The sequence below is a fragment of the Lampetra planeri genome, chromosome 16 (assembly GCF_965212315.1).
Source record: "Lampetra planeri chromosome 16, kcLamPlan1.2.h2, whole genome shotgun sequence".
In the NCBI taxonomy this organism is placed as follows: Eukaryota; Metazoa; Chordata; class Hyperoartia; order Petromyzontiformes; family Petromyzontidae; genus Lampetra; species Lampetra planeri.
The window spans coordinates 9,786,455-9,813,281 of NC_136122.1; the positions used below are offsets into that span (position 1 = coordinate 9,786,455).

General features: G+C 44.2%; 1 protein-coding gene across 1 annotated transcript; it reads left to right on the forward strand.

Annotated features, from left to right (window-relative positions):
* Nucleotides 1-63: 63 nt before the first annotated feature.
* PIDD1 (p53-induced death domain protein 1) lies at nt 64-26,280 on the forward strand. Its single transcript, XM_078601437.1, has 17 exons — nt 64-250; nt 2,966-3,765; nt 4,769-4,997; nt 6,145-6,348; nt 6,705-6,762; nt 7,806-8,007; nt 10,063-10,368; nt 10,868-11,050; nt 11,852-11,999; nt 12,917-13,052; nt 15,614-15,771; nt 18,766-18,891; nt 20,087-20,205; nt 20,379-20,486; nt 22,205-22,307; nt 23,446-23,572; nt 26,022-26,280. The coding sequence occupies exons 2-17, from the start codon at nt 3,313-3,315 to the stop codon at nt 26,242-26,244; spliced, it is 2,883 nt and encodes a 960-aa protein (XP_078457563.1). The 5' UTR covers nt 64-250; nt 2,966-3,312; the 3' UTR covers nt 26,245-26,280.
* Nucleotides 26,281-26,827: the final 547 nt, after the last annotated feature.

Sequence of the window (26,827 nt, forward strand, 5' to 3'; positions counted from 1 at the left end):
CACCGCTGCGGTGACGTCGTCAGTGACGTCACGAGGTGGACCGCGCGAATTGTTGGCGGGAAGTGGCAGTGGCGGTGACGATGGTGGCGGTGGCGGCACCACCCGGCAGTCGTGAGGGAACCTCTCTAAGTCTCTTCGTTACAACTTCTCTTGCCGGTCGGAACATGCTTTGTCAGTCGAACGAATGGTGGGGTGGTGGGGTGCTTAAATGAATTAAGAAGTTAAAGAACTACGGGCGAATGAGTCGGTGGTGAGTTTGCTTAACGTGATCGAACTGCGTGGGTCGTACCCGTCTAAAGTATAATAAGTGTGTTGTAGCGAATTACATTGTGTGTATTGTAACGTCTCGTATGCTAGTGACATATATAGCGTGTGTAGAGTGGGGGGGGGGGAGACTTGTCCAGCAGTGGATTGAGCATGGTACACGTGTACTTTATAAGTACACGTACTTTATAAGTACACGTGTTGGCAGTGTAGTGAGTTACAGTACGTAAGTATACACACGTGATGTGTGATGTTACGTGCAGCACTAACACTGCAGTTATGTGCGTTTAAAGTGTTCTCTTTCACGTCATTAAAAGTACTTGTTTAACGTGTGACACTTAGTATTTTTACTGTGTTGTTTATACGTATAGCTATATACTGCGGTGTACATGCATGTCATGTGTACAATGCTGTGTGTATGAAACAAGTACGTGTGTTGGTACGGTATATAACAAATAGTACATGTTTAAACTATGTGTATTTGTATGTACACACGCACTGTATTGTTCAGGATGTACTTATGAAAGTTTATGTACAGTGCGCGTACAGTACGTGGTCTGGTGTGTGTGTACATTGCACTGTTGTGTGTTTTAATTTGTGCGTTTTAACATATTGTATTGTTGTTTACGTGTGGTATATGTGACATGTGCAACGTATAAGAATATTTCCTCTGTATGAAGTTTAGTGCCTTGCATAGTGAAGGATTTATACTTTGTATATTAGAGTTATGCTGGACTGTATACAATGTTAGACTTAGCAATCGAGTGGGCCTTGATCCGGTAGTATATTGATCTTGGCTGATGTTGTTAAGCTTTGTGCAGCAATGTGAAGTTTACGTGTGACAGTGCAGTGTTAACGTTAAGAACGAATAGCTAAGTGGGCTTTCCCTGATGACAAAACTATATTGTTTCGTTTCCGTGTATTTTTTTTCGGGATTTGCTCACCCTTTCCTATACTTTGCACTCGTATCGATGTTACTGGTAGGAACCTCCTGGTTACACCAGCCCACAGGGGATTATTGTGTCCGTCGTGCAGGGAGGGGCTGGGTAGGGCTGGGTGTTGCATAGTGGATAGTCCTACCATTAAAAATGTATCGAGTTATGACATGTCACACGTGTAAAATATTTTTGGGATAGCCCGCATCCTCCATATACCCCGCAGGGTCTTGATTTGTTTGTAAAAAGTGGTCTACCCCGCGGGTTATATGCGGGGAAATACGTTCTGCCTGTTATACGTGCATCCTAATCAATAAGCACAAACTCCTATCCGTGCTCTGGCTTTTGGTGTTATCTGACTGAGAATTCGCACGGTAAACATGAGTGACATCGAACTGGGGGGTAATTCATCCTCTTCGAGTTGAGAAGTTAATTTGTGTGGATAAAATACGGATAATGTCACTGTGCTCAATAACTGTGTAACATCTGTGTCAAGCTGTAATGACTTGCACGCCTGGTCTCTGCTGTGCCATTAGTCAATATATTATGCATGGTATCGATGTTAAACTATTTGCTTATAGACTCTATTTTGAAGAAATAATGTACAAAATGTGTAAACCATAATATGTTCATGATCACTAACCCAACCTCCATAGGCTTATAAAAGTGCACCAACAAACATTGTCCATGTCCGGAGACTTCTCTGTTTTATGATTTGTCTTTTTCAACAGTATATACTTATGTTTATATTCCAAATATATGAAGTACAATGCATTGCTTTAGTGTCAACATTTAAAGATGTTGCTATGCCTGGTTATTTTGGTGTTGCCTTGTTGGAGAACTGCCCGGTTTTATTCCAGTGTACTAATGTTCCAGATATTGTATTACATGCGTTCTCTTTTGTGCTATTGTGTTCGGTATTGCTCTACTGTTATCATCTTCTGATACCTAAGTCTGCCTTGAAAAAGACTTTCATTCTCAGTGGGCTCTCACCTAGTTGTAACTACCATATGTATTTCTATAGTGTGACCTTTTCAGCCAAACAGTGCAGTCTACTGGTTTGTGTGGATTCTCAAATATTTTTCTCCAAATTGCCTCACAAGGCAAGCCCAAACATGTTCGTCCATCAAGAGTGTAACCATGGATATTATACAGCTTAGTGTTTTACCCATAATCAGTAGCAGCAACAGAAAGTAATTTCAGTGCTGACAAACTACACATCAAATTATGTGTATGCTGTATTATTATAAGCCAAAGCAAATGCTCTGTTTAAAAAAATAAAAACGTAACCCTAACCTCTCTTTGATGTTACTAAATACAAGTGGATAATTTGTACTCTTTGGTTCTTTCGGTAAAGTCACGTAGTTAGACTTTACCGAAAGAACCAAAGCGTATGGATGCCTGCAGTCACAAAAGCTTCAAATCAAGATTGGGTAATTTGTCTTTATCGTCATTTGCGGGATTTCATAGATTATTATTATTTAACTTTGTGGCTCTATAAAATTGTTAAATTTTTATATTTGCCAATATGGATACACCACAACAAGAAAGTGCACAACATCGTTATGCCCAGGCTGTTAATACATTTAAATTTATGCCCTAAAAATTAAAATGTTTAACCTTGAACTGCGCATTTTGATAAGCGCTTTATTTTAACAAGCCTGGTTTGTGCTCGCGACGCAAATTGGCACTAGCTACCTTGACCTACTCAATATAATTTGCTTTAACATCGCCTGGCTGTGTGTCATTCTGCTATTTTCACGCAGGCTTTACAAACACGCCTGGTTCTGCCCGGGCCTGCAGTGGCGATTGTGCCCCAGCTGCCGCTGCCCACTCTGATCGCCTAAAACCATCGTGAAGACGCTCCATGGTGGTGTTGGCGTCATTGGGATGCATACCATTTGTTCGTGATTAAGATGTTTATGAAGACAAGGGATTATTTCTTCACCGTTGTTTTGATGCATATTCATTGCGATAGGACTGCTGCCGTGACATTGGATTGCACCGTCAGGAGCAACGGTCAGTCACATATTTACGTGTTGAAAACGACAACCGAATTGTTCTCAAACTCTCTGAAGGTGTTGAGTCCATTAGCGGTTCGATTTGCGCCAGCATGTTTGGAAATAACGGCAATAACATGGCCTTGGAGGACACGGATGCGCTCAGATTACAGCTCTACTTTGCTGGGAACTCGCTAAATCTCGACTCTTACCTCAACGGTGTTGACATCTTCCTCCATCTGCTTCAGCAATGCTGGCCCAAGGTGGCGACTTTGAAAAATCTCCGCCTCGGCACGAATGTGCCAGAGTCCAGCCTTATCAAAGCTCTGTCCGGTGTGTGCCGTTTGTACGCGCTGCGATCGCTGGCTATGCGTGGCGGGATTGCCCGCAATGACCACGGGGCCGGCATCGCTGGCTCCCTCGTTCGCCTCCCCGACGATATTTTCTCAAACCTTTGCCACCTCACTCACCTGGAACTTAGCTGCAATCGGCTGATCAGTCTTCCACCCACCCTGCGGGGACTGACGTCGCTCTCCATACTCTTCCTGGCCAACAATTGCTTGCAGGTATGCATTCTTAGTGTAATTAAACGCCTTCTCGATGAAGGTGTAGTTTATGCAGTATATGTAGAATACAGATTTGTATCCATCAAAACAGAGATGCAGTCACAATTGGTGATGTCTTGGTTTAAATATAAGAACATTGACATTGTGCCATTTAAACAAATGAGGAAGGAGTTCTTAAAAGATTTCGAACCTCAGGTTAATTCAAATAACTTACAAAACTTACATCTATAAATAAAACAACATTGCATTATTTGCATGACTAAAAAACAACTACATCTTCCAATGTTATGAATATTGACTTAAAGCTTTTCGTGACTGCAGGAATAAGCTTAGCAATCATTGGAAGAACGTTATCAACCAGTTTTAAGTCATAACTGGCTGTGATGTTCCCATCCTACAACCTTCTAATGTTCTTTTCGGCTCTCCGATTTTACATTAACAGGTTAAATTTCTCACACCAACACAGGCATCGTCGCTCGCGTCCTCGAAGTGGCAGCGGCTCTGCGATCTCCCATTAACGTGCTAATCTCTCACATTAACATAGCCACCTCAGCACGCTCGCCGTGGAGGCCGCTCACCGATCTTACATTAACATACTAATTTTTACCTAGCAGCCTTTTAATTGGTGGAAAACCCACCACCGTCGTGGTCGCTGCCCACCACTTACATTAACATTAGCTGTCCCACCCATGCTGCTGACATTTGGGCTATGCCCATTTCAAACCTTTATAAACAGTTTGCCTTTAGAAGCTAACCCCCTTTTCCTGATGACGACCGCTTGTGTTGTGATCGAAACGTCATAGTTTTTTGTTATTTTCTTTGAACCTATCTACGTGACTTTACCGAAAGACCCAAATAATATAAATGTTATGAAATTCTAACTTCATACATAATTAAATAGAATACATCATATGTAATAATATACTGTACTGTAATTTGTACTGTGATTTTATTCTGGCGATTTTTGAGAAGCATATTTTTTTTATAAAGTCTTGTTTCCCAGGAGCTTCCTGAATGGCTGGGGCAGCTCAGAAGCCTGACTCAGCTGTCGGTGAAGGACAACGACCTGTGTTCCGTGCCGCCAAGCTCCTTGGAGGGGCTGTCTGCCCTGTGTTGTCTAGACCTGTCCAACAACCGCCTGGAGACCCTGCCGGAGGAGCTGGGCTCCCTTCCATGCCTGGAGGACCTGGACTTGTCTAGGAACAGCCTCGCCTCCCTTCCTGCCTCGTTGAGTCAGTGTATTAATGAACAGCTGCTGATCTTGTGTATCAGAATAACCACTTGCCAATTCAATTCAGTGTCACAGACACAACCGAGCCGTGTCAGGGCTGTGGCAAGCAAGTCCGGTGCGGCTTAGGATCTCGCCAGGTTTTTTCAACTGCAGAACAGAGGTCGCAAACGGGTTTTGATTCTAGATTTGAAGCTTTCGTGACTGCAAGGAATCATCTTCTTAGGTTTTTTTCGGTAAAGTCACGTAGAAAGTTCTACGTGACTTTACCGAAAAAACCTAAGAAGAGGGTTTTGATTCCTTACCCGTACCTGGCCGCACCAGGGTCGCAAACGGATACCCGTACCCGGCCGGGTACGGGTACCCGTACGCTACCCGTACCCGTACCCTACCCGAAATGAGTGACAAACAGTTACTCACCGGTGACTCACGGCCTACCCGTACCCGTACCCGGCCGCACCAGGGTCGCAAATGGGTACCCGTACCCGGCTGGGTACGGGTAGCCGGGTATCGGGTAGGGTACGGGTATCGGGTACCCGGTTGCGACCTCTGTTGCAGAACCAGAGCCGTGCCATTGACGTCACGAGTTAAGTCACAGCACATGGAAAATTGTTAAGCCTGCTTCTGGTTTTGCTTGGCCCCAAAGTAGATTCAATTTTCTTGTAAGACCAGAGTTTAACGGTTTGGTCGTGGCTTGACATTGCGAATAGATCGTGGAACACCGCAGGCTTACGTTGATATGGGAATCAAATGAAATGAGCCCAGAATAGGGTTTCAATTTAGGGACGCAGCCCGGGCCACTTATTAGAGCACGGATTTGATAGGACATTGGAATCAATTCGTATCCTTCCCAATAGATGGTTTTAATTTGGGCGGGTGACTCTATCCACTTACAATGAACCTGATCAAATGAATGGGTCTGAACATCAGACTAGGGGGCCAGAAGTGCTCGGCTCAATGTCGGGGTTAGGCAGGGGAGGCTGTAGTGCAGTCCACAGCCAAAAGGCTGTGCAATAGAAGTTGCGTAGACTTTTTGAACTCTTATTTGCAGTTCTAAGACCCGATAACACACCTCCCTACATCGCTACATGCTCGCAAACAGCACTTTACCCCAACAGCATGTTAAGAGTGGATCCCGTGTTGGTGCGTAGGTGGGATGAATCGTCTGAAATCGCTGTTCCTGCACGACAATCGTCTGATATCCGTGCCAGCGAGCCTGGCCTCTCTGCCGGCACTATCCCGCCTCGACCTCTGCAACAACAGCCTGCGCTCCGTGCCGCCCGAGGTTGCACAATTGTCCTTCACCCAGCTCAAGGGGAACCCCATTGGCAGGCCCGAGACCCCTCCACTGCACGGTACATTTGCAGTCACCGCACACACCTTACGTGTATCATCAGCATCAGGCCTCCCCAAGTCACCGCCACCTCTCGTAATTCTGCAATGTAATAATCCACCCAGCACAAAGCACAAACTCTGATTTCATACTGCTCTATTTCCTAATTGAATGTCCTCTCGGACGAGTACCATTCCATGGCTGTTACATTATTATTGTTGACCATAGGTCATCATTATTGAATTTATAACCCGCCAAGTTTAACTTAAGAAAGACATTCAGGGGTTAAGCATAATAAATGTACTGTATCTTCATGACAAATAACACGCGTGCCTGCACATGTCCTCTTTACATGGCTTGTGTGTTTTTTTTATCCAGAAAAACACATCGATGAACCCAAGATGATAAAGATGAAGCTACTTTCGGACCACGGCAGGTGATTCCCTTTTTTTGCATGTGAATACACTTCGGATGCTTTGGCTGAAGTGAACTTCAAGATTGTGCCCCAATGTTGTCCTTTACGTGGGATCATGCCAAGAGGAGTTTATATGTGCAGTACATCAGTATACTTGTGTCTGAATAACACAGGCCGGAGATGGGGAGCGGTAAGCATTACATTCCTATGAAGCTAAGTTCAATTCCGGACTACAGAGAACATCAGTGACAATTGGCTTCCGAACTGGTTCTGAACCTCTCCTATGTCGACTCGGCCTTAAATGAGTACCTGGTGTGTTGTGTAAACATCAGTACTGGAGAAACAAAGATACCCATGCCTTTATGATTCTGATTACACCTTCTCTTGTGTGTCCTGGATGACTTAGTAGGTACTTGCGAACAGTACTTTCCACAACAGTCCGGCTAGCACACTAACTACCAACATATGTATCTTGAACTTCTTTAGCACCGAATGTAGCCAACCGTGCCTGAGAAAATATTCGAAGCAAATGATATCTGAACCAATGCTCAGCCTCTGCTGGATTGACTCAGCCTTGAATGAGTCCCTGGTGTGAGACAGAGGAGGACCAAACCCAGGTGGTGTTGGTCGTTCCACGCTCGTACAGTGCCGGTGTGAATAGACCGTCGCTAACGATATGGCTAAGCCGTAGAGTGTTTACCACGCTACGGCCTGTTTCGCAGTTGGAGCCCAGAAGCCACCCCTGGTTTATACTGCGGGGGTATTAACAAAAAAACACGAGCCATCTGTTCCACAGTGAATGTTAAAGATTCCGCAACGTTATTCTGAAAGAAGTAGGCCATATGCGCGGACATCGCAGTCCAAATTTGGCACATTTGAAAATCACAACATTACACAATTAGGTAGTGCCACATGGAAACATCACCTGCTACTGTGAAATTACTGATAAATATTCCCTTCTGTAAAACACATTATGGTTGTGATTGCTTCCCGTTATTCTCATAGCACCAAAATAGCAAAAATACGAATGGCTGATTTGATTTGTACGTGCGTTGTGTGTGCAGCATGACGGTGGGGCCTGGTGGTCTGCTGGCGTGGCTGCCATGCGGAGTGAGGCTGCATTTTCCCGCGGGGGCCGTGGACACGGAGACGTTGGTGACGTGCGACGTGCGGCCCCCTGACCCCACCATTGTGCGACTCAACGATCACGAGCTGCTTCTGAGCTCCATTCTCGTCCTGCAACCGCACGGGATCACCTTTGGAAAGGTTGGCTTCGCAACAACCACCACAGTGGTTTAGCTATCGGGTGTGCTGGTGGTGTAATTGCACCGGGGCAACCACAGACTCGACAAGCACGGGCTTTGGGTGACGAAAAGTGGAGGAGAGATTGGACGGGGATACCCCCATTAGGGGTGAGACTCGCCGCGGTGGCGAGATGTTAATTCCCTCGCCCAGTGTACAGGAGGTCGTGGGATCGATCCCGGCCCTGACGCCTGTATATTTGGAGTTGCATGTTCTCCTCGTGGTCGAGTGGATTTTTCTCCGGGACCTCCGCTTTTCCCCTCCACATTTAGAAACGTGCATTTAGAGTATTTGGTCTATGTAATCCTGTGGCATAGTTATCGAGTGCAGTTTGTGCAACCTGTATCGTGGCCCATTGCAGACGTGTCGACCCCAACGGAGTTTAAATCAGTGAGAACCCTACTGAAAAGCTTGGGGAAAAACCTTAGAAACTGAGATGGGAAACCCAAGAAGCCGAGGCACAGAAACATTTAACTGTCACACAGACAAGGGGGGTGGGAGATTGCTAAATTAGTTTGCGTAGCGGCAATAGGAGGCTAATGTCCACCACTCTGTGAACACCTCCACAGTAAATTAAATCATAATACTGACTTTGGATAGTTGTCAGTTTTCTGCTTTTTTCTCAAGAGAAAGGGTGTAAGCAAAGACAACACATTTTGAGCTGACCCCTTACATAAGAGCTGAACCATCAGCATCTGCCAATGCACTGCAGTAAATCGGTCTGAATGTACTATTTTAATTTAAACAACAAAAAAACGTGAGAATACATTCCATAGCCACGGGACACTCAAAATTGTAAGAATTCATAAATCGCAAGAGCCATCCGTGAGACTTGGCCTGTATGCATTGCCCAAAGGGTCTCAGGTACCGAGCTACGGAAGCAAAAGGGGGGTGGGGGGAGAGGGTGGTGGAGAATCGGACAAGGGCCTCCGTTTGAATTCCTTGCACCAAGTGTTCATGCCAACCAGGCGATGACAATGTCCCGCTGCCAGACTTTTCTGACGTTTCATACCTGCTGGCCTGTATTCAAATTCCATCTTGGTATTTACTCATTATGCTTTTAATTGGACCCTATTGGCTACCTTTAAAATTGCAGATCAAATGTTAAGTTGTGGGTTTGGAGCTGTTTAGATGTGCTATGATTTATGGGCCAAGCTGTCTGGGCCAGAGTCTTCGTAACTGCGAGGCACTTCATCAGTTTTATTCATTTAATTAGTTTTTAATGTACCTACGTTTGTAATTGATGCTCAGATAATGTGTTTCATTTGTTGCTCATTATCTCTGGAATGTTTTTACTCATTCTTTGTTATTGACAACGATAAGATGTTGAACATTTTATTAGCTTAAGAAAACACTGCTTACATGAGGATGTATTTCAGATGGGTGAAGAGAAATGAGCCTTCTTGATTCTGTGATTGTTGCCGCTTTGTTCCTGCTAAAAGGATGTGGAGTTTAATTTCCCTGGCCTCTTGTGAGCCAACTACATTCTTGGCACCTTTAACAATGACAGGGTGTCCATAAAATTAAAATCCATTATTTTAAAATGTTTAATTAGACTGCAGTTTCAGCTAGGTTCACAAAAATGCACGCAATTGGCAGAATTGTTAATTTTATTATGCAAGCCTTATCCTTCCAAACCTCTACGTGTTCGCCATGGCATGGACGACACACATTTTGAGAGAGCCCCAGGTGTGTTTGACAAAAATTGCTCGTGATTGGTTTGAATGCTTCTGCTGTTCAGATCACGGAAGCCTTTCAGTAAAAAAAAACGTTAGTATATGACAAATATATTTCCAACACCTGAACCGTATATTTAGATGTTTGTCAATTTTCTATAAAAATTATGCATTTCTTAATCACGAATAATGCCTTTTTAGGCATCTTGTATACTTTAAAGACATTTATATGATGCTGAATAGTACTATGTTACGTTATAATCGGCCCCATAATTGTACCTCGTTACGTATTTAAGTGCTCAGTAAATTAAAATCCTTATCCTTTATATTGTATGCAACGTAGGAGGTTGACATCACTGTACCGTATGAAGAAGTGCAAGATGGACCCAAGAGGGAAGCTGTGATGCGTACCTTTGACTGCAACAACTGGAGTAACTTGGAGACAAAACTGAAAAAATACAAAGATGTACAAGCCAAAGCACAACCTCACCTTGGCAACATATGCTGCTCCATATCTTCCCGTGTCGACATGCGTTGCACTGCGCTCACAGTAACTAGAAATGACGCTGCAATCGAAAGTACTTGGTCACCTAGTTACCTTGAGTTTGTAATATTTTACTCGAAGCTAATTCACAGTCGTACAACTTTACCATAATTTTTGTCATCGCCATCATCAAGTCTTCTTTACTTAAATATGGCAGGTAGTTCAATGGCAACGTTAATATGCTCATGTCAAGGGTGGTGAGACAGCGGATGGCATCAGGAATAGCCTGATGTAAATTGTCTTATGCATTGTTACTGCGTGGGTTTTTACAGTTATGCTCTAGTTTTCTGATGAGTTTTAGTATTTTTTTGAAGTTTCCCCACATTTACGATTGGCATGATTGGTTATGTATGGTGCGAAAGAACAGCCCAAAAACGCATAATAAATTCTGGTGAATATGTTAAATGCTGCCGACGAGCGATGGAAATGTCATACTATATGGTGCATTTTGTTGACGTTGGTGTGCTGAAGTCACACCGTGGGCCGTTCCTAATGTGTATGTATATTGAACTTCTTTCGCACCATACGTACCAAACCGTGCTAATCGGAGGTGCAGGGGAAGGACAACAATGTGTCAACCTTGCGTGTGCGGCGGCGCTTGCAGGGCCGCAGTGTTGCGCGGTGCTCCATGCCGCACTTCTCCTACTTCCTGGTGGTGGCGCGGCTGGTGGAGGACTCCTGCTCCGTGCCCCCCGAGGGAACCCAGCTCTTCAGCTCTGTGAACCCCGGCTTTCGCCTTCTCTTCCCTCCCGGGGCCGTGGAGGAGACGCGCCAAGTCCGCATGCAGGTGGACGACGTTTTGATTCTCGCCGACAGTCGAGCGATATCCCTTAAGTTTAACACGTAGGCTTTCGCGACCAATATCATTCATCATTAAAACAGGTTTTTTTTTTAGATCGCGTAAAATGTAAATGTGTCGTTAAACCCGCAACCACCCGACACAGCCAATTAGTAAGGTTTGTCACATAAACAGAACATGCCAATTCGTTATGAGTACAACACACTGGTGTGTTGGAGAGCCAAGCCACAACATTTACAATCTGAGTACGACGTTTCGCCAGTAATTACAACTAACCTTATCAAGCGACAGCCAGATTTGCGTGTGTATAGTTATCTGCGGTAAGTACAACGTCTTTAAAAACAACGCCACTATGCCTCTCTAAATAAAACTAACGCTGATCCGCTTGCACGTTCCGAGTTTCAGCGGTGAATGGGACACCCACCCTGCAACTTGTAGTAGTCTCGGAATGGGAAAGGGTCAAAGTGCATATTCGGGTTGTACTGCGTGTGGATCAGCCACGATATCCGATATTTTGCTGCAGGTGTTGGGAGCTTTGGTAGAAAACTATGTTTAGGTTTTACCATGTGTTTCCCAGGAACTGAACGAAGAAGCTCGGTATTACAATCAAGATTCTATTTATATCAGAATGCCAAAAAAACACCCCCTCCACACAGACAGAAGGCATAGTTATACCACAGCTAATGAGGGTTAAGGTAAGTTTGATAACGACATCATGCAAATACAGGATGTCACGTGAAATGTCTTAAGGTTTGAATCTCTGTGGTGAACTTATCTGCACGCCCGCAGGTGCTGCCCGTGGATGATGATGATGAAATGCGCCGGGTGGTGGGAGATGAGACCATGATCAGTCCAGTGCTCATCCTGTCCCAAAGCCCGGCCTCCACCTTCCTCAAGCCTGTCAAAATTCGCCTTCCGCTGCCAACTGGTGTCTCTGGTAATCCATTAGTTCCTTGAGGCCAAGATAATATTAATAATTTACAACCCTTTGTCAATACACTACTGGATGAAGGCCTCTCCAACACCACATTGATCGGTTGGGCCGTTTTGACCATACTTCACTACGCGTGTCAGTGCATGTTGGTGACCGGTGAGTGAAGTACAGTAAAACCTTGGATTGCGAGTAACTTGGTCTGCGAGTGTATTGCAAGACGAGCAAAAATGTTAAATAAATATTAATTTGTTAAACGAGCGAGGTCTTGCAATACGAGTAGTACGTATACGCTTTGTCTGCCGAGCGTCACCTGATCACAACTGATATACGAGTACTTTGGATTACAAACACGTTTCCGGAACGAATTATGCTCGCAATCCAAGGTTTTACTGTACAGGGTACCAATGGATTTAGCTGCACTGCCCTCTACTGCCCATTCTGTCTATTACTACACCTGTCTTTTATGCATGGGGGTCGCCCATCCAAGCACTGTGTAGGTTCAACCCTGCTTTGCGTCTGATATTTCATGAAATCAGTCACATTCCATTTGCTTTGGTCATTGGCATACACCAATACGAATAAAAAAAACGTTGATTCTTACATTCAATGCGGTATATGTACTGTGAGCTGCATGGTCAATACCAACGGATGAAAGAAATCAGCTTTATTCCTATCTATCACAAGGCACAAGTCTGCATAACCACACATGATTGTTGTAAAATACTCAAACAAACATGCTTCGATAATGTATGCATTGTCTTTAAAACTGATTGGCCTATAACAGAGAGAGAGCCTCCTTTATCGCCTTGTCTCACCAGTGTTAGACCAGAGAACGCTAAGAAGTGAACAGCACAACGGATGAATCGACGCGTCCGTTGCACCTTTGCTAAAACGGTGACCCTTGCGTCCGTTGCGTGCAGGTATTAAACTGGACCCCAGCAAACTGCACGTGCTGCACGGGGACCCACACACGGGGGACTGGGAGGACATCACCCGCGACCTGACGCTTGAGTTCACGCACTTGTACGCCATCTTCGAAGTGTCCGAATTCTCCCTGTGAGTTTGTTCACGTTCTGCTTTTTCAGTAACAGCAACCGTCAAAATACAGTGACGCAAATAATAATACTTGCATTTGATATAGCGTCGTTCATGCCAACAGCATCCCACAAGGCTGTACATAAATTATATATAAGGACCAAATCTCATACGAGGTTGGCTACGTATGGCGCAAAATAAACCCAACACACACGTAAATACCAAGCCCATCAAAACCCTACTACCAAGGATACAAAATGAATAAACAAATTAGGAAATAGCACCCAAAAAAAAGCATAAACAACGAAAAAGTTATCACAACAAAGGAATTCGTCCATAATAAGCTGTGATGTAGGAAGGTGGAGACAGAGCTACATGAGGAAAGGGGGAAGAGGAGAGGGGAAAGTATGGGAGGTGGTCGAGGTTGAATGGGAAAGGAAGAGAGGTGGGTGCCTGGCTATGTACGCATGATGGAGAAAATAATCCAGTCGCGAGCAATCAATAAATTATTTATCTTTTTCAAATATATTTTAACGGAGCCCGTTACAGAGCACAAACCACGACGTAGGCAGGGGGGGGGGTACATAAACCCCGTGGATGTAAGTTTGGAACGCTGTGCTCCTGAGTTTAAGAGGAGGGGAGAGATTGGGCTCACGAGCGGGGTATATGTATTTTTATGTAGGGAGGGGAAGATGAGGGAAGAAGAACTTAAGTAAGGGAGTAGAGAGAGAAGGGGGAAGTTCTTTCTATTTAGAGCATGGTTATTAAGCACGGACCCAAAGGCCCAAAGAGTCGTTTAACCATACTTGACTTAACCATGTTGGTCAGCGCTGGTTGGTGAAGGTGGCACCTACAACCGGTTCTGATATCACTCGCTACTCACGTCGGTCAGAAGGTACAAGTGATGCAAGTGGAAGGAAAGAGATCAAGAGGAAGGCAGAAGAAGAGGTGGGGGGGGGGGGGGCGATGTGATGTGATCGGACCATGGTGGCCCGAACAGTGGAAATCGAGATGGTGCAGGTCAGGGCAGCGTGGAGAAGGTTGGTGAGGACAGTGGGACCTTACATGAGTGGGACAAACGCGTGGAAGAAGAAGACTCATGTTCACCGTGGCCAGGATTCAAACTCAAGTTGGCCGCTTAATAGCACAGTTCGCTAACCAATTACCAATACTCCTCTATTGAGAATGTGTCGTCATCATCATCATCAGCCATGATAAAGCCACTGCTATATTTTTCAATTGTTATGTGTCAGAGATGTACTGCTACATTTGCTGCTCATCCTGCTTTGGCCTTGCCCATTTGAGATCGATGGTGTGCGTGGCGAGTTTTTACGCACAAGTATTGCTGGCTTGACTGTTGTTCTGGCATTAAGTTGAGAAGTGTCCTTCCACTGTTTGCTTATAGAGCAGGCCAATAATAATAGGAATAATAATTATTGAGAAAAATTATAAAATAAAAAAATATGGGCCACTGCATGCTCATACCGACATTCATTAGCCCGCTTGTGCTGCCAGACTGTTATCTCCCAGACAGAACGGAGCCTTGATGGCTGATATGTTGATTAATTTGGTTTATTTATTTATTTTGCGTTGGTCAAGTAAAGAATTATCCAAAAATATACTAGAGTGTAAACATAATATATGACGGCGTGATGTCTCGAAATTTAAAATAAGTAAAACAAATGTTGTTTAGTTTGAATCCTGTACAAGGAGGCGATGCCAGCTTGTAACACAAATGGAAATGGGTTCTGAACAGTTTGAAGCAGTGGATTGTGGGTCAGTATATGAAGAGGTGGATTGTAGAACAGCACAAAGCTGCCGTCGCAGAGATGCTGGGTTCAAATCTGGATTGCCACCTATTGTGAGTTGATGGTCTCCGCCAGGTCGCCAATAATTTGCTCAACAGAAACGTTACAAATGTTTTCATCGCTTTATGTGGTAGATATTTTCCAAGAAAAATGGTGCACAAACCAAACTCTTGTAAAGCAAGGGAAGCTTGTACAATTTTTACAATTCAATATGGCTCATTCCATCTATGAAAACGAAAAAAATGGTGTGTTTTATAAACATCACTGTAAAAAATAGTTTGATTGATATGCATCAAACATTCTTCACATTGCATATAAAAGGTGTGTTCCACATGTGGATGAAGTGATTTCAGAAGTAGGTCAGTGACGTCATCTTCTGTGGTTCTCAGACACTGTTGCACTGCTTCCTGCTGGAGTTCCATATTTGGAGTTTGCATGTTCTCCCCATGGTCACTTGGATTTTTCTCCGGATCCTCCGGTTTTTCCCTCCACATTTAGAAACATGCATTTAGAGTATTTGGCTGCTATAAATTTACACGTGATAAGCCACTTTGTTGAGCTATCATTTGTGGCCAGGTCACTTCAGAAAAAGAGCTATATAGCTCAGTGGGCCTTACCTGGTAAAATAAAAATAAATTTGATTGATACAATCTTTGCTTAACAAAATGGATGATTGCGCATTTGAGATCAATTCCAGCATGAAAGGAGCCACCACAGTTCCATAATTGTCACTGAGGCGGCGCCGTGCTGACTGTGTGTTCCCGCCGTGGCCAGGTACTGGATATGGCACAGGACGCAGAATTACGTGGGCACCGTGGCCACCGTGGCCAAGAAGGCCTACGAGCTGCTGCGACGGTGGCGCGTGTGCTTCCTGGCGATGCAGCTCAAGCGCGACCCAGAGCTGGTCCTGCTGCGGTGCCTGCCCTACAAGAAGGAAAGTTGCGGCCAACGTTACAGTTGGCAGCATACGGCCAATTGGTTAAAAATCGATCCTCACACCCACGATACGTTATGATGATGATGATATTTCGTTTTTCTATAGCGGAATTATTGCAACTGGATTGCACGGCGCATATGTATTCCCGTTCCGAGATCCCTGAAAGATGCAGGGTGGGTTCCGTTCACCACTGAATCTCGGAACACGCAAGCGATTAGCGTTATTTTAATTTAGTGAGGCACAGTCCCGTTGTTTTAAAGATATTTGACTTGCTGTAGAGAACTTGCGACATGACCGCACTCTTATGATAGCTGGTGCCAAACTGTGTCACATGTCCTCCCGCATGGCATTGTGGGAGCATCAGTGCCGATAAAGTTTTTCTTTCCGGTACGTCATCGCAACGGTAAAGGGTTAAGATCTTTCCAGCCAATTGATGAGTGTTTATACTTGTGGAGAGGAAATGGGAGCGCCTGGAGAAAATCTACCCGTGTGAGGGGGCAACACTTTATTCCATACAGGTGGAACAGAAGGAAATTAGTACACGCTTCCTTGACCGACTTCTCCTGGCAAGCCAGGGTATGTCACCTTAACTACCACGGCAGGGGAGTTTGGAAACATTTGTGCTGGATTATAGGCGTGCAGCGCCACTACCACTGCGTGAATTGTGCCTCTCATAAATAAATAATATTCAACGTATACCAGTGCATAGCCTTCTTTTAAACATGAGGTGCAATAGGCCATGATGTCAATTGGAATTAATAGCAAAAAAATATGTATTTTTTCAAATGTACAAATATATGCTATATTCTCCAGCAATTTGATTGTTGGAATGTAAATCGGGTGAATAACACTTGAACATTTTTAATGTATAGATATATAATGCAATTACTGGAAAGGAATGTGACCAAATCGAGGCAATTGGAGGCAAATTGAGTTAATTACATGAAATTTTTGCGCTCATTTACATGCTAATGTCTGTTTAGGCTAATAGTCAATATGATTTTTGATTTAAAGCTTTCGTGACTGCAGGGATTCATATTCTTGGTTCTTTTGGTAAAGTCACGTAGAAGGGAAATAATATTTTTTTATTATTTCCCTTCTACGTGACTTTACCGAAAGAACCAAGAAAATGAATCCCTGCAGTCACGACTATTAGCCTAAACAGACATTAGCATGTAATTGAGCGCAAACATTTCATGTAATTAACTCCATTTGCCTCCAATTGCCTCATCTGGTCACATTCCTTGTAGCTACATTCTTTACATTCTTTACTGTATTATTGGCCCAAAACCTTGGCTGTTATATATCTTTTAAGACAGCATTATTGATGATTGAGGTTTTTTGTTATATTTTATTGTGCGACACTGCCAACACAGTACCACCAAATTATTTATCGATATAAATATAACTGTCGTTAAACAGTACCTTATATTGATAGTTTGTATTGTATATTCCTGAAATGTAGTTATTTATTTTTAATACTGCTTTTGATTGCTGAATGTTGCCTATAATTTAAAGTTTTTTTCTGTATTGATATTTGAGGAAAACAATTTGCATTAGGCGCTTTTAGGCCATGGCATCTCTGCGTGCCTTCCAGAACACAGAACCATGGAAAATGCATAACATCCCCAGAGCAAGGGGGTTTAGAAATTAAGGTGGAAAAATACGTGAAGAGATGTTAACTAACGATAGAGCAAGAACATCACAGCTGACCCATGCACACACTGAGATGTTTGGAAAATTCCTTTTGTGAGTGGCATGCTGCATAACACACTTTCAGATGCGCTTCTGCGGCCGTCTGGAACGTTGATCCTTCTGATATTAGGAAGCCACTGGAATTATATACACATTTAAATCTAAATTAAATTCTAATTTCTTTAGAACTGCTTTTTGTGTTTAGTTTGTTGTCCTTCCCCCGAACCTCCGATTAGCATGGTTGGCTACATACGGTGCGAAAGAAGTTTAAAATACACACGTGCATGTGTGGGAATGAACCAGAGTACCTGGGAAAAAAAAATCCACCAAAGTATTACAATATAAACTAGATAGATTAAAGATTATGTTGCTGTTCTGCCATCTACTGGGCCACCTCGCAGCCCAAGACCAGAACACTTGGACCTCACAGGCAGTCACCAATCCAAGTAATGCTGAGATTCTGAGGTTTGACTGGGTCTGGCTTGTTTGGGTTGTTTTAATATTAAGCTTACCAACCTTGGGGCAAAACAGCCAAATCTTTGCCTTAAAAACCTTCATATATGTGGCATACTCTTTGCCACAATGTGTGTATTTTTTTAAACCACAATTACCACATTTTCTCAGTAGAGGGCACAGAGAGCTCTAACAATCTCTACCAATCAAAATTTAAATTGTTGGCAAAAAGATCAAGAACACAATTAAAATGTCCACAGTTACAATATTATATGCATACCGGAATGGCCGATGACAAAATCACTGAGAAAGCACCCGATCCCGTCAAATCTCAAAATCTAAGCAAGGTTGAGCCTGGATGGTGCTCTGATGGGTGACCAGCATGCATAGAATGCTATGGGCAGCATAGGGCAGTGCAGCACAGGGCAGAAAAATCTGGCTCTTTTGCTATGCTCCTGCATCTAAACTCCTCACCTTTACCAATGCAAACTGACCAGAATGGTGCAGTATGGTGACATAACCCTTACTACCCACATGACATGGGAAGGTCCTCATCCATCAAGTGGATTAACAAACAGGCAAAGCTGTCCCGAGGGAATGGCGAATCAGGGCGACTGCCCCGGGCCCTGTGCTTTGAGGGGCCCTACCCGCTTCAATGTGACGGTGTCAGATGTTTTAAGGCGTTGGGGGGGCCCACAGAGTGGGATTTGCCCCGGGGCCCCGCACCACCCCTATAGACGGCCCTGCAAACAGGGACCCATACACAAATGGTAATCCGCAAAGAATCGGCAAGACTTGTGTTTGATGTTCTCGTGAACGAGCACAACCTGTTTAACCCCACAGGTGGACCCCGCCCTAAAGACCCTGCAGAAGAGGTACAGTGGGCCCCAGCCCTCTGAGATGGTGGACATCCTGGAGGGCGAGGAGTTTTACGCTGCCTTTGAGGGAGGAATCGAGGTCCACACAGGTGCACGCTGCTCGGTCACACTAAACTACGATATTTTACGTTCCATAATACAGGTTTTTTTTTGGGTTAGATCGTTTAAATATATAGATGTGGTGTTAAACCCGCCACCACCCGACGAAAAAGGAGGATTTCTCCACAAATCTGGCTGTCGCCTGATGAAGCTAGTTGTCATTACTGGCAAAACGTCGTACTCTGATTGTAAATGTTGTGGCTTGGCTCTCCAACACACCGGTGTGCTGTCCTGGTAACGAATTCGCATGTTCTGTTTACGTGACAAACCTTACTAATTGGTGGGGTAATTTTGTGGGCAACTCCCACCTCTTCCAAGACATCTGACCAGCATGGAAGGACAGGCTAAATACCCTCTAGAGGGGCTCTCCAGAGCTCACCTGTAGTGGAGGCCTTTCTGCCAGAAGCACCGTGAGTAAGCAACTGTGGGGCTGCACCATTACCTTTTTAACGCAAAGACCATTCAGCAGTTGAATCAATTGCCAGTCTGAAAGTGACAAGAATGACTAGCGTAGTAAAGGTGGCATTCACAGTCACTCGCTCATTGTGTTCAAGTCAAATTGGTTTCCTGCTCAAACGAGCACGAGACGGCGTGAATCTCGTTTGTACAGAGTTGACACCCTTGGTGTAAAATTGTAACTACAACTTGATGGATGAGCTAATCAATAGGTGCCCCTCAAAATGATTTCTGCGACAACTCTGTGTCCACACACCCCGATATTCTGAACTGCTGCACTAGACTTTACGACAATGTCAAAAGTCAAAGGGTTTTCCCTCTCAAATGAGCGTTGGGTGATACTTTCCCTGTTCCAAATCGAAGCCGGTGGTTTAAATTCTACATTTCTGTGGCAAGGGCATTCATAAGACAACCACTGTTAGTGGTAAATTCGGATTGGATTGAGAACCAGTGGAGGGATCAGTGTAGGAATAATGTTGTTACGTTGGGTGAGCGGCCTGACAGTGGCACTCTGGACCATGTGGAGGTGAGGGATTTGGGGAGGCTACAGAGTCGGCTCCTTTTCAATGACCCTGAGGGACGAAACGTCAACCCCCCGATCGCGATTTGAAACTCACAACATGGCGATCGCAAGCTCGTGTGCGCTTACTGCCTGCACCGACCGGCTGTACGTGGACTTCATGGTCACCTGAAGTCCGCCGACTGAATCGTCCGTCTGAACGAGCGCAGATCTGCCGAGGAGCTCTGAGGGGCGCCTGGCGTTCGTGTTTTATGCCAAGCAGAAGAACATGAAGGAGGTCTACGTAAAGTCGCAAGACAGCAGGGATCGCGGTCCTGTCAAGGGGCAGGTGAGAGAGGCCACTCGAGAAGTCCCTTTGAAGACCATTTAGGGACACCGACGATTCACTCCCTCGACGATTCGATGATTGGTACGATTCAGGGTCATTGGTCATCCTGAGCTGCTCTTGAATTTATTTTTGCTTGATGGAGGATGGTCCTGGTGTCTCTGTGGTGGGCACAGGTTTCGTTTTACCGGGGAGAGCTGCCGACGGCTCTGCCAGAGGAAGCCGTGGGGAAGCGAAAGGGTCCGGATTCTACGTGGCTCGCCACACTGCCCATCAAGCTTCCTGTGAGTGAACAAATGCATGGGTGTGTGTGTCTGCAGGCGGCCGTGGTGTAATAATCAGCGCACTGCAAAAAACATGATGTCCTAAGTTGAATTCCCAGCCACGGATAAGATCATTGGAACTTGGTATGGTATGTTAACCTAGAATGGGCATCACCTCGGTTGACTCAGCCTTAAATGAGTACCTGGAACAGTATGTAAAAATAAACAATGAGGAGACAAAGGTTGCCTTCCATGGTGCTGACTCGACCACCTCCGCGTTGGATATTCTGGCCTTCATAGATACTTAGTAATAGTGCTTGACCCAACAGTCTCTATGGCTAACACATGTGAATATAATCTGTAAATGCAGGGGAGCAGTAGTGTAGTGGTTAGCGTACTGTGCTATGAAGCTGGCAACCCAATTTAAATTCCTGGCCATGGATAACAGTGGCGAGTGATATCTGAACAAGTCCTGGGACTTTGCTAAATCAACTCAGCCTTGAGTATCTGGTGCAGCATGTGAACAGCGCTGGGGAGACGAAGGCAGTTTTGCTGCTCTACAGAGCAACCTCTCGGTCGGCTCGCAAAGTGGCTGTGTTAGTGTGAACCTGTTAATGAACAACTAACATCGGAAGGTGGTAGGATGGGAATATGACAGCCAGTCATGACTTAAACTGGTTGATAACGTCCTTCCAATGATTGCTCAGTTAGTACCCATCTTCTCGGTTGAAATTGCACGTCGACCGAGAGGTTGCGGCTCTGTGATCTGCCATTAGCAAGCTAATCTCTCACATTAACATAGCCACCTCAGCACGCGTGCCCCGTGGAGGCCGCTCACCGATCTTACATTAACATGCTAATTTTCACCTGGCAGCCCTTTGATTGGTGGAAAACTAACCACCGTCGTGGTTGCTGCCCACCACTTACATTAACATTAGCTGCTGGCAGTTGGGCTACGCCCATTTCAAACCTTTATAAACAGTTTGCCTTTAGAAGGTAACCCCCTTTTCCTGATGACGACCGCTTGTGTTGCGATCGAAACGTCGTCGTTTTTTGTTATTTTCTTTGAACCTATCTACGTGACTTTACCGAAAGACCCAAAGAATATGAATTTCTGCAGTTACAAAAGCTTTAAGTCGGGATTGACAGTGTTCATGTGCTTGGCCAGCCATACTAGGTTATGTGATTTGTCATGATTGGCTCAAACTAATTGATATGCAATGAGAACAGCTTGGTAAAATACAATATGCCTGCCTCGTGTATTATGTAGATTAATTGTCGTAGGCATGTACAAGAAACAGTAACATTCTTACAATATTCTCAACAATTTTACGTATCCTTAAACAAGAAATGGCATTATTGTCTAAGTGAAATAATTAATTGCTTGGTGAACTTCAGTCCTTTTTCCTCCTTTCTTTTTCACACTCAAGTTTATGAGCACATTATTTGACTCGACACCAAATTAGCATTTCCTTACTTGCCCATCGGTATATCCACACACAAGAGTACACGCAGTTATACAGGTTTCCCTAGCGCATACAGCACACACAAACAATGTTGGCACACGTCCGACCGCATAGCCGCATATGAGTGAATTCAAACCGCGTAATGCAATTTTTAGGGAGAAATAGCTTTGGCCGTACAGACGCGAAATCGCACAAATCTCGCATAAAAACGTGCTTTACATATGCTCGTTGCGCTTGAAATAAAGAGACGGTCCCTCACACTTGGTTTCACAGAAAGTGAAAGCGGACAGCAGAACAAACGGCTCGGAGAGGAGTGCGAGTGAGGAGAGCTCTCATCAGGCCTTCTCCTTCCCCCCTCTCGACCTTGGAAATCCAGGTGCAACAAAAATGTCCAGTCGCAGATTCCCGATGACTCCAAAACTGCTTGCTGTGTATGCTCCCACGATTGCGGAAGACTTTGAGGGTCATAGTAAGCTTTGTTTGCAACTAGATACGTAATGAATCCTATCCAGCATTTGGTAAAGTTGTCATTTTCCGATTTTGCTAAGTGATGCACGTATCCAAGAATCGATTCTTTACCATCTCTTTTTATCGTTTGCTATTTAATTTGCGTCAATTGTACAGCTTTGTTTACTCTGTTACCTAATAGCAGAGGTGGGACAAAGTCATTGTTATGCAAGTCCAAGTCGAGTCGCAAGTCATCAAATTCATGACTCGAGTCTGACTCGAGTCTAAGTCACATGACTCGAGTCCATATCTCATAGGTGGGACAAAGTCATTGTTATGCAAGTCCAAGTCGAGTCGCAAGTCATCAAATTCATGACTCGAGTCTGACTCGAGTCCAAGTCACATGACTCGAGTCCACACCTCTGCCTAATAGTAACAGTTGCTCTCCGATGTGTTTTTGAGTTGTTCCGCTTGTTGTTCGGTACAACATCCGCCGTTTCGCTGCATGTGCTGGTAGCTTCTTCTGGACCTGAAGTAAGCCGTTTAATCTTTCCTTCTATGTATACCGCTTTATAAAGATAAAGCTCCAGCACAGGAAATGAAATGTCGGACACCATGCTTAACAACACACGGCACGACCCAAAAACACATCGGAGAGCTGTACGGCACAACTAGGAAAACCTATGCAGCACGAACTTGTATAATTCATGAATAATCGATACTTATACGCACGATTTTGATACATGTATTGTGGGCCTAAGAGTAAATGTTTTACTATCACACGAACTACGGTCATCCTCACAGCGGCTTTTGGCTAACCATCGAAAAAAGACGGTCACTGTATCGTGTGCTATCAGATGTGCCTCTGCAGCCGTCTGGAACGCTCTTCCTTCAGATATTAGGAAGCCACTGGAGCTGTGCACTTTTAATTCTAGATTTAAAAGTGATTTCTTTATAACTGGTTTTTGGCTACATATGGTGCAAAAGAAGTTAAATATACAATTTTAGTTTCTAAATCGATGCATCTTCACATGCCTAGCTTTAACACTTGTGCTCTATCCTTATAGAGACTGGATACCTGACGGAAACAAACCTCCGGACCATAGCATCAAGGATCGGTTTAGAGTGGCACGAGATTGGAACAAACTTGGGATTGAAACAATCTCAACTGGAGCGCATCAAATACGACAACAGGTTTGGTTCCATCTGATTCCTGTTTCGGAGTTACATCTGAAGGTTGTGTTGAGTGGCAATATCGTTTGGACTGTGTTCAGTCACGATCCTGCAAATCAAAACACTACTCTTCCTGTTTCTTTTGTTCACACTGCTCAACTTTGGAATCTCCCTGCCATTACATTTAGAAACATGTGTTTAGAGTATTTGGCTGCTATAAATGTATAGTTCAGTGAGCCTTACCTGGTAAAATAAAAATGGTTAGTTGTAAATATTAGTTGTCTTATCCCAAGTTCTTATAACCTTGCTCAATTCGCGAATTGTGTTCGCTCTTATCTCCGATGCCTTCAATAACAAAAAGGCTCAGTCCCTTTTACACGCACCTCTACATCATCCGCGCCTAGTTTACACAACAAAGGCTCATTCCTAACAGCGTGCTTCAGCCGCACCGAACCTCACAAAAATAATATTCAGGGCCTACCTTGGCTCCTCCCACCCTCAACCAGTATATATACAAATACTGTTTTCTTGGAATTTCTCTCACTTGATACAGCTATCGTGCTGTGACGGTTCCACCTGAAGACGGAAGCTTGTGTTGCCTCCGAAACGTCATGATTTTTATTTTTTTATTTTACTTTTATTCATTAAATTTTTTTACCTACGTGACTTTACCGAAAAAACCTAAGAATATGAATCCTTGCAGTCACGAAAGCTTCAAATGTAGAGTTCAGTAGTGCCGTTTATGTGCGGGTGCTTGGGATTTTTAGGCCTCTGGACCTGTACATAGCAACGGTTGATTTTAACAAAAAACGTGTCTGCCGTTCAATAGACCTTTTAAAGACTTAGGGCTTGCCGAGAGTGCACGTAGTAATTTACGTGTGCACACGTTTCATCCCTCAGGCCGAGAGAGAAAACTAAATGCATTCTGAGTAATTAGTTCCTGAGTTAATACATTTCCTTATTTTTATTCCCAGAGCAGGATCCCCCTGAAAAGGAGTTTTGAGACTCACTTAGTACTTTATGTTGAAACAAAGAATGTTGATTTAAGTGTTCCTTAAATGTGGATGCCAATGTGTCCAAAGGAGTTTTTTTTTTATTTGGAAACATCTGAGTTGGCTTTACAAACACAATTTAATTTCCACCGTGAGATCTGATGTAGACAAATGCAGACATTTGCTCAATTTTTTGGCTTGTTAAGAGGTCAAGACAAAGCAGCGTTATGGCTCCTAATATGCCCTTTATTTACATTTGAAGTATTTTTTAACTCTATTGTTTCATATAAAAAAAGAAACAAAATCATCGTTAAAAAATGTTGGCTTCATTTTGCGTTAACATTAAAAAAACATCTCTGCTCTCTTGTGCCAAATACTGCAAAAACTCTGCTGGACATTGTCCATATTTTTTGGGAGGGAAAGAAAGAAAAAAATCCTCCAGTGAATTCTCCAACGTGTTCACATTTTTTTTCAAAGAAAAACATGATAAAAAAAATGCCAAGACATATTTTTAACAGTAATATGAAATTAAAGTTACAGCCATATTTTTTCTTTTGCTTGTTTTTATTTGAATTTCATCACATTGAAGTTCGCATTTCCCCCTTAGAAAATAGTAAATAAAACGAACAAAAAATAGTTTGTTAGTCTGCGGGTAAAAAAAAAATTGGCCTGCAAATTATTAAATAAATATTGCAGTCATTTTGGCCTAAAATCATTTACTACTTTGGTGAATTTCACTTAACGTTTGACACACACTTTCTGGGTTGTATCACAGAAGTGCTCGATTGGGCAACAACATGCAGTGTTTTTTAGGCCCTTTTCTACAAAGGCATTTTGTTGTACCTTAACACACCTTAAAAGGTGCTTTTTGTAAAATGCTTTTTAAAATAATACCACTTGCCACAAAGGTTGAGAAAAGCTGTTGCTTAGTGGTTTAGATAATACACTGTAATCCCAGAGAGTCTAGATCACTATCAGTGATCTATTTGACCTATAAACCCATTGATTTGTACTACCATCTCCTGGGCACCATGCATTTGAAGTGGTTTTGGGAGCTATTAGAGATCTTTGTTGTCCACCAACCCTGTGCCAACATGCCTAGCTGTTGAAGTATTTTGCAAGTTTGTCAAACCCTCCACCTCTTGTCCGCCCAGCCAATATAATTGGTCACACCGCAGTCGATCGGCAGGTCGCGCGGTGGTGCACTAAATTGTGGGTAACTCCCACATCTTCTAAGACGTATGGTTAACCCTCTCCCTCGAACCCCTCTCCCTTGAGTGGGGCGAGGGGGTCTCTCCAGAGCTCCCTCTCGTGGAGTTCATTCTGCTAGCAGTAGCACGCAAGCAATTGCATGAGTGCATCCCTTAACCTTTGCTCGCGAGCGCATGGTTGATTATCGGCAATCGTGCATTTATCTCCCCCAGTATGGCATCTCAGTCTGCTAAGCATTTCTTTCACGGCGTGATTTTTATTTCCAGCGGCAACTTGGACCAGCAGATCATGAAGATGCTGGTCACGTGGGCACGTGGTGCTGGTGGCGAAGGCGGGGATGCGGTGAGCCTCCTCATCAGGGCCCTGAAGGCGAGCAACCGGACAGACCTCTCCGAGGAGGTCGCCTCCACGGTGGAGCTCGGCCGACAGAAATACCAGGCTCAGCTCAGCCACTCCAACCTGGATCAGCAGAGCTCTGCGAGCCAGTAGAGCCGAACAGACTGGTGACCGCCTTTCTGTATGTACGTACGTTTTACTTCGTTGGCAGCTTGCGTAGCCAACCTTGCTAATCAGAGGTGCTCGTCTAAGGGGTGACTCACTGACATGTTGCACTTTTGTTATTTATTTGGCAAGTGGTTCTCCAGGATATGTCCCGTGCAGCGTCGTACACGGGGCTGTTGCGTCGGGCTATATTTCTGATTTATCGCTCGTTGATTTTGGCTTAGCACACTGGCCCACAACAGCTTGGGCTACCTGCTTCCTCTAGAACCTGCACTCTTAACACATGAACGTCAGAAAATTACAATATTTTTTGGTGACTTGTGGTTGAGTGCGGAGGTGGAGGGCCCTGCTAAGCGTTCTACGCACACAGCACCTTTTGTCAATGAGGGCTTCCTCTCATTGAGGAAGAGGGCTTCCCCACACTGAGCATGTCGTGGGAGTTGTTTGACCATACTTCAACACGATGGTGAGTACGGGTTGGGGTTGGGGAAGGTGGGGTGATAGAAGTACAATGCAACAGTTGATGTTTTCTGCACTGCCCACTGCTGCCCACCACATGGCCCCGCAGCAG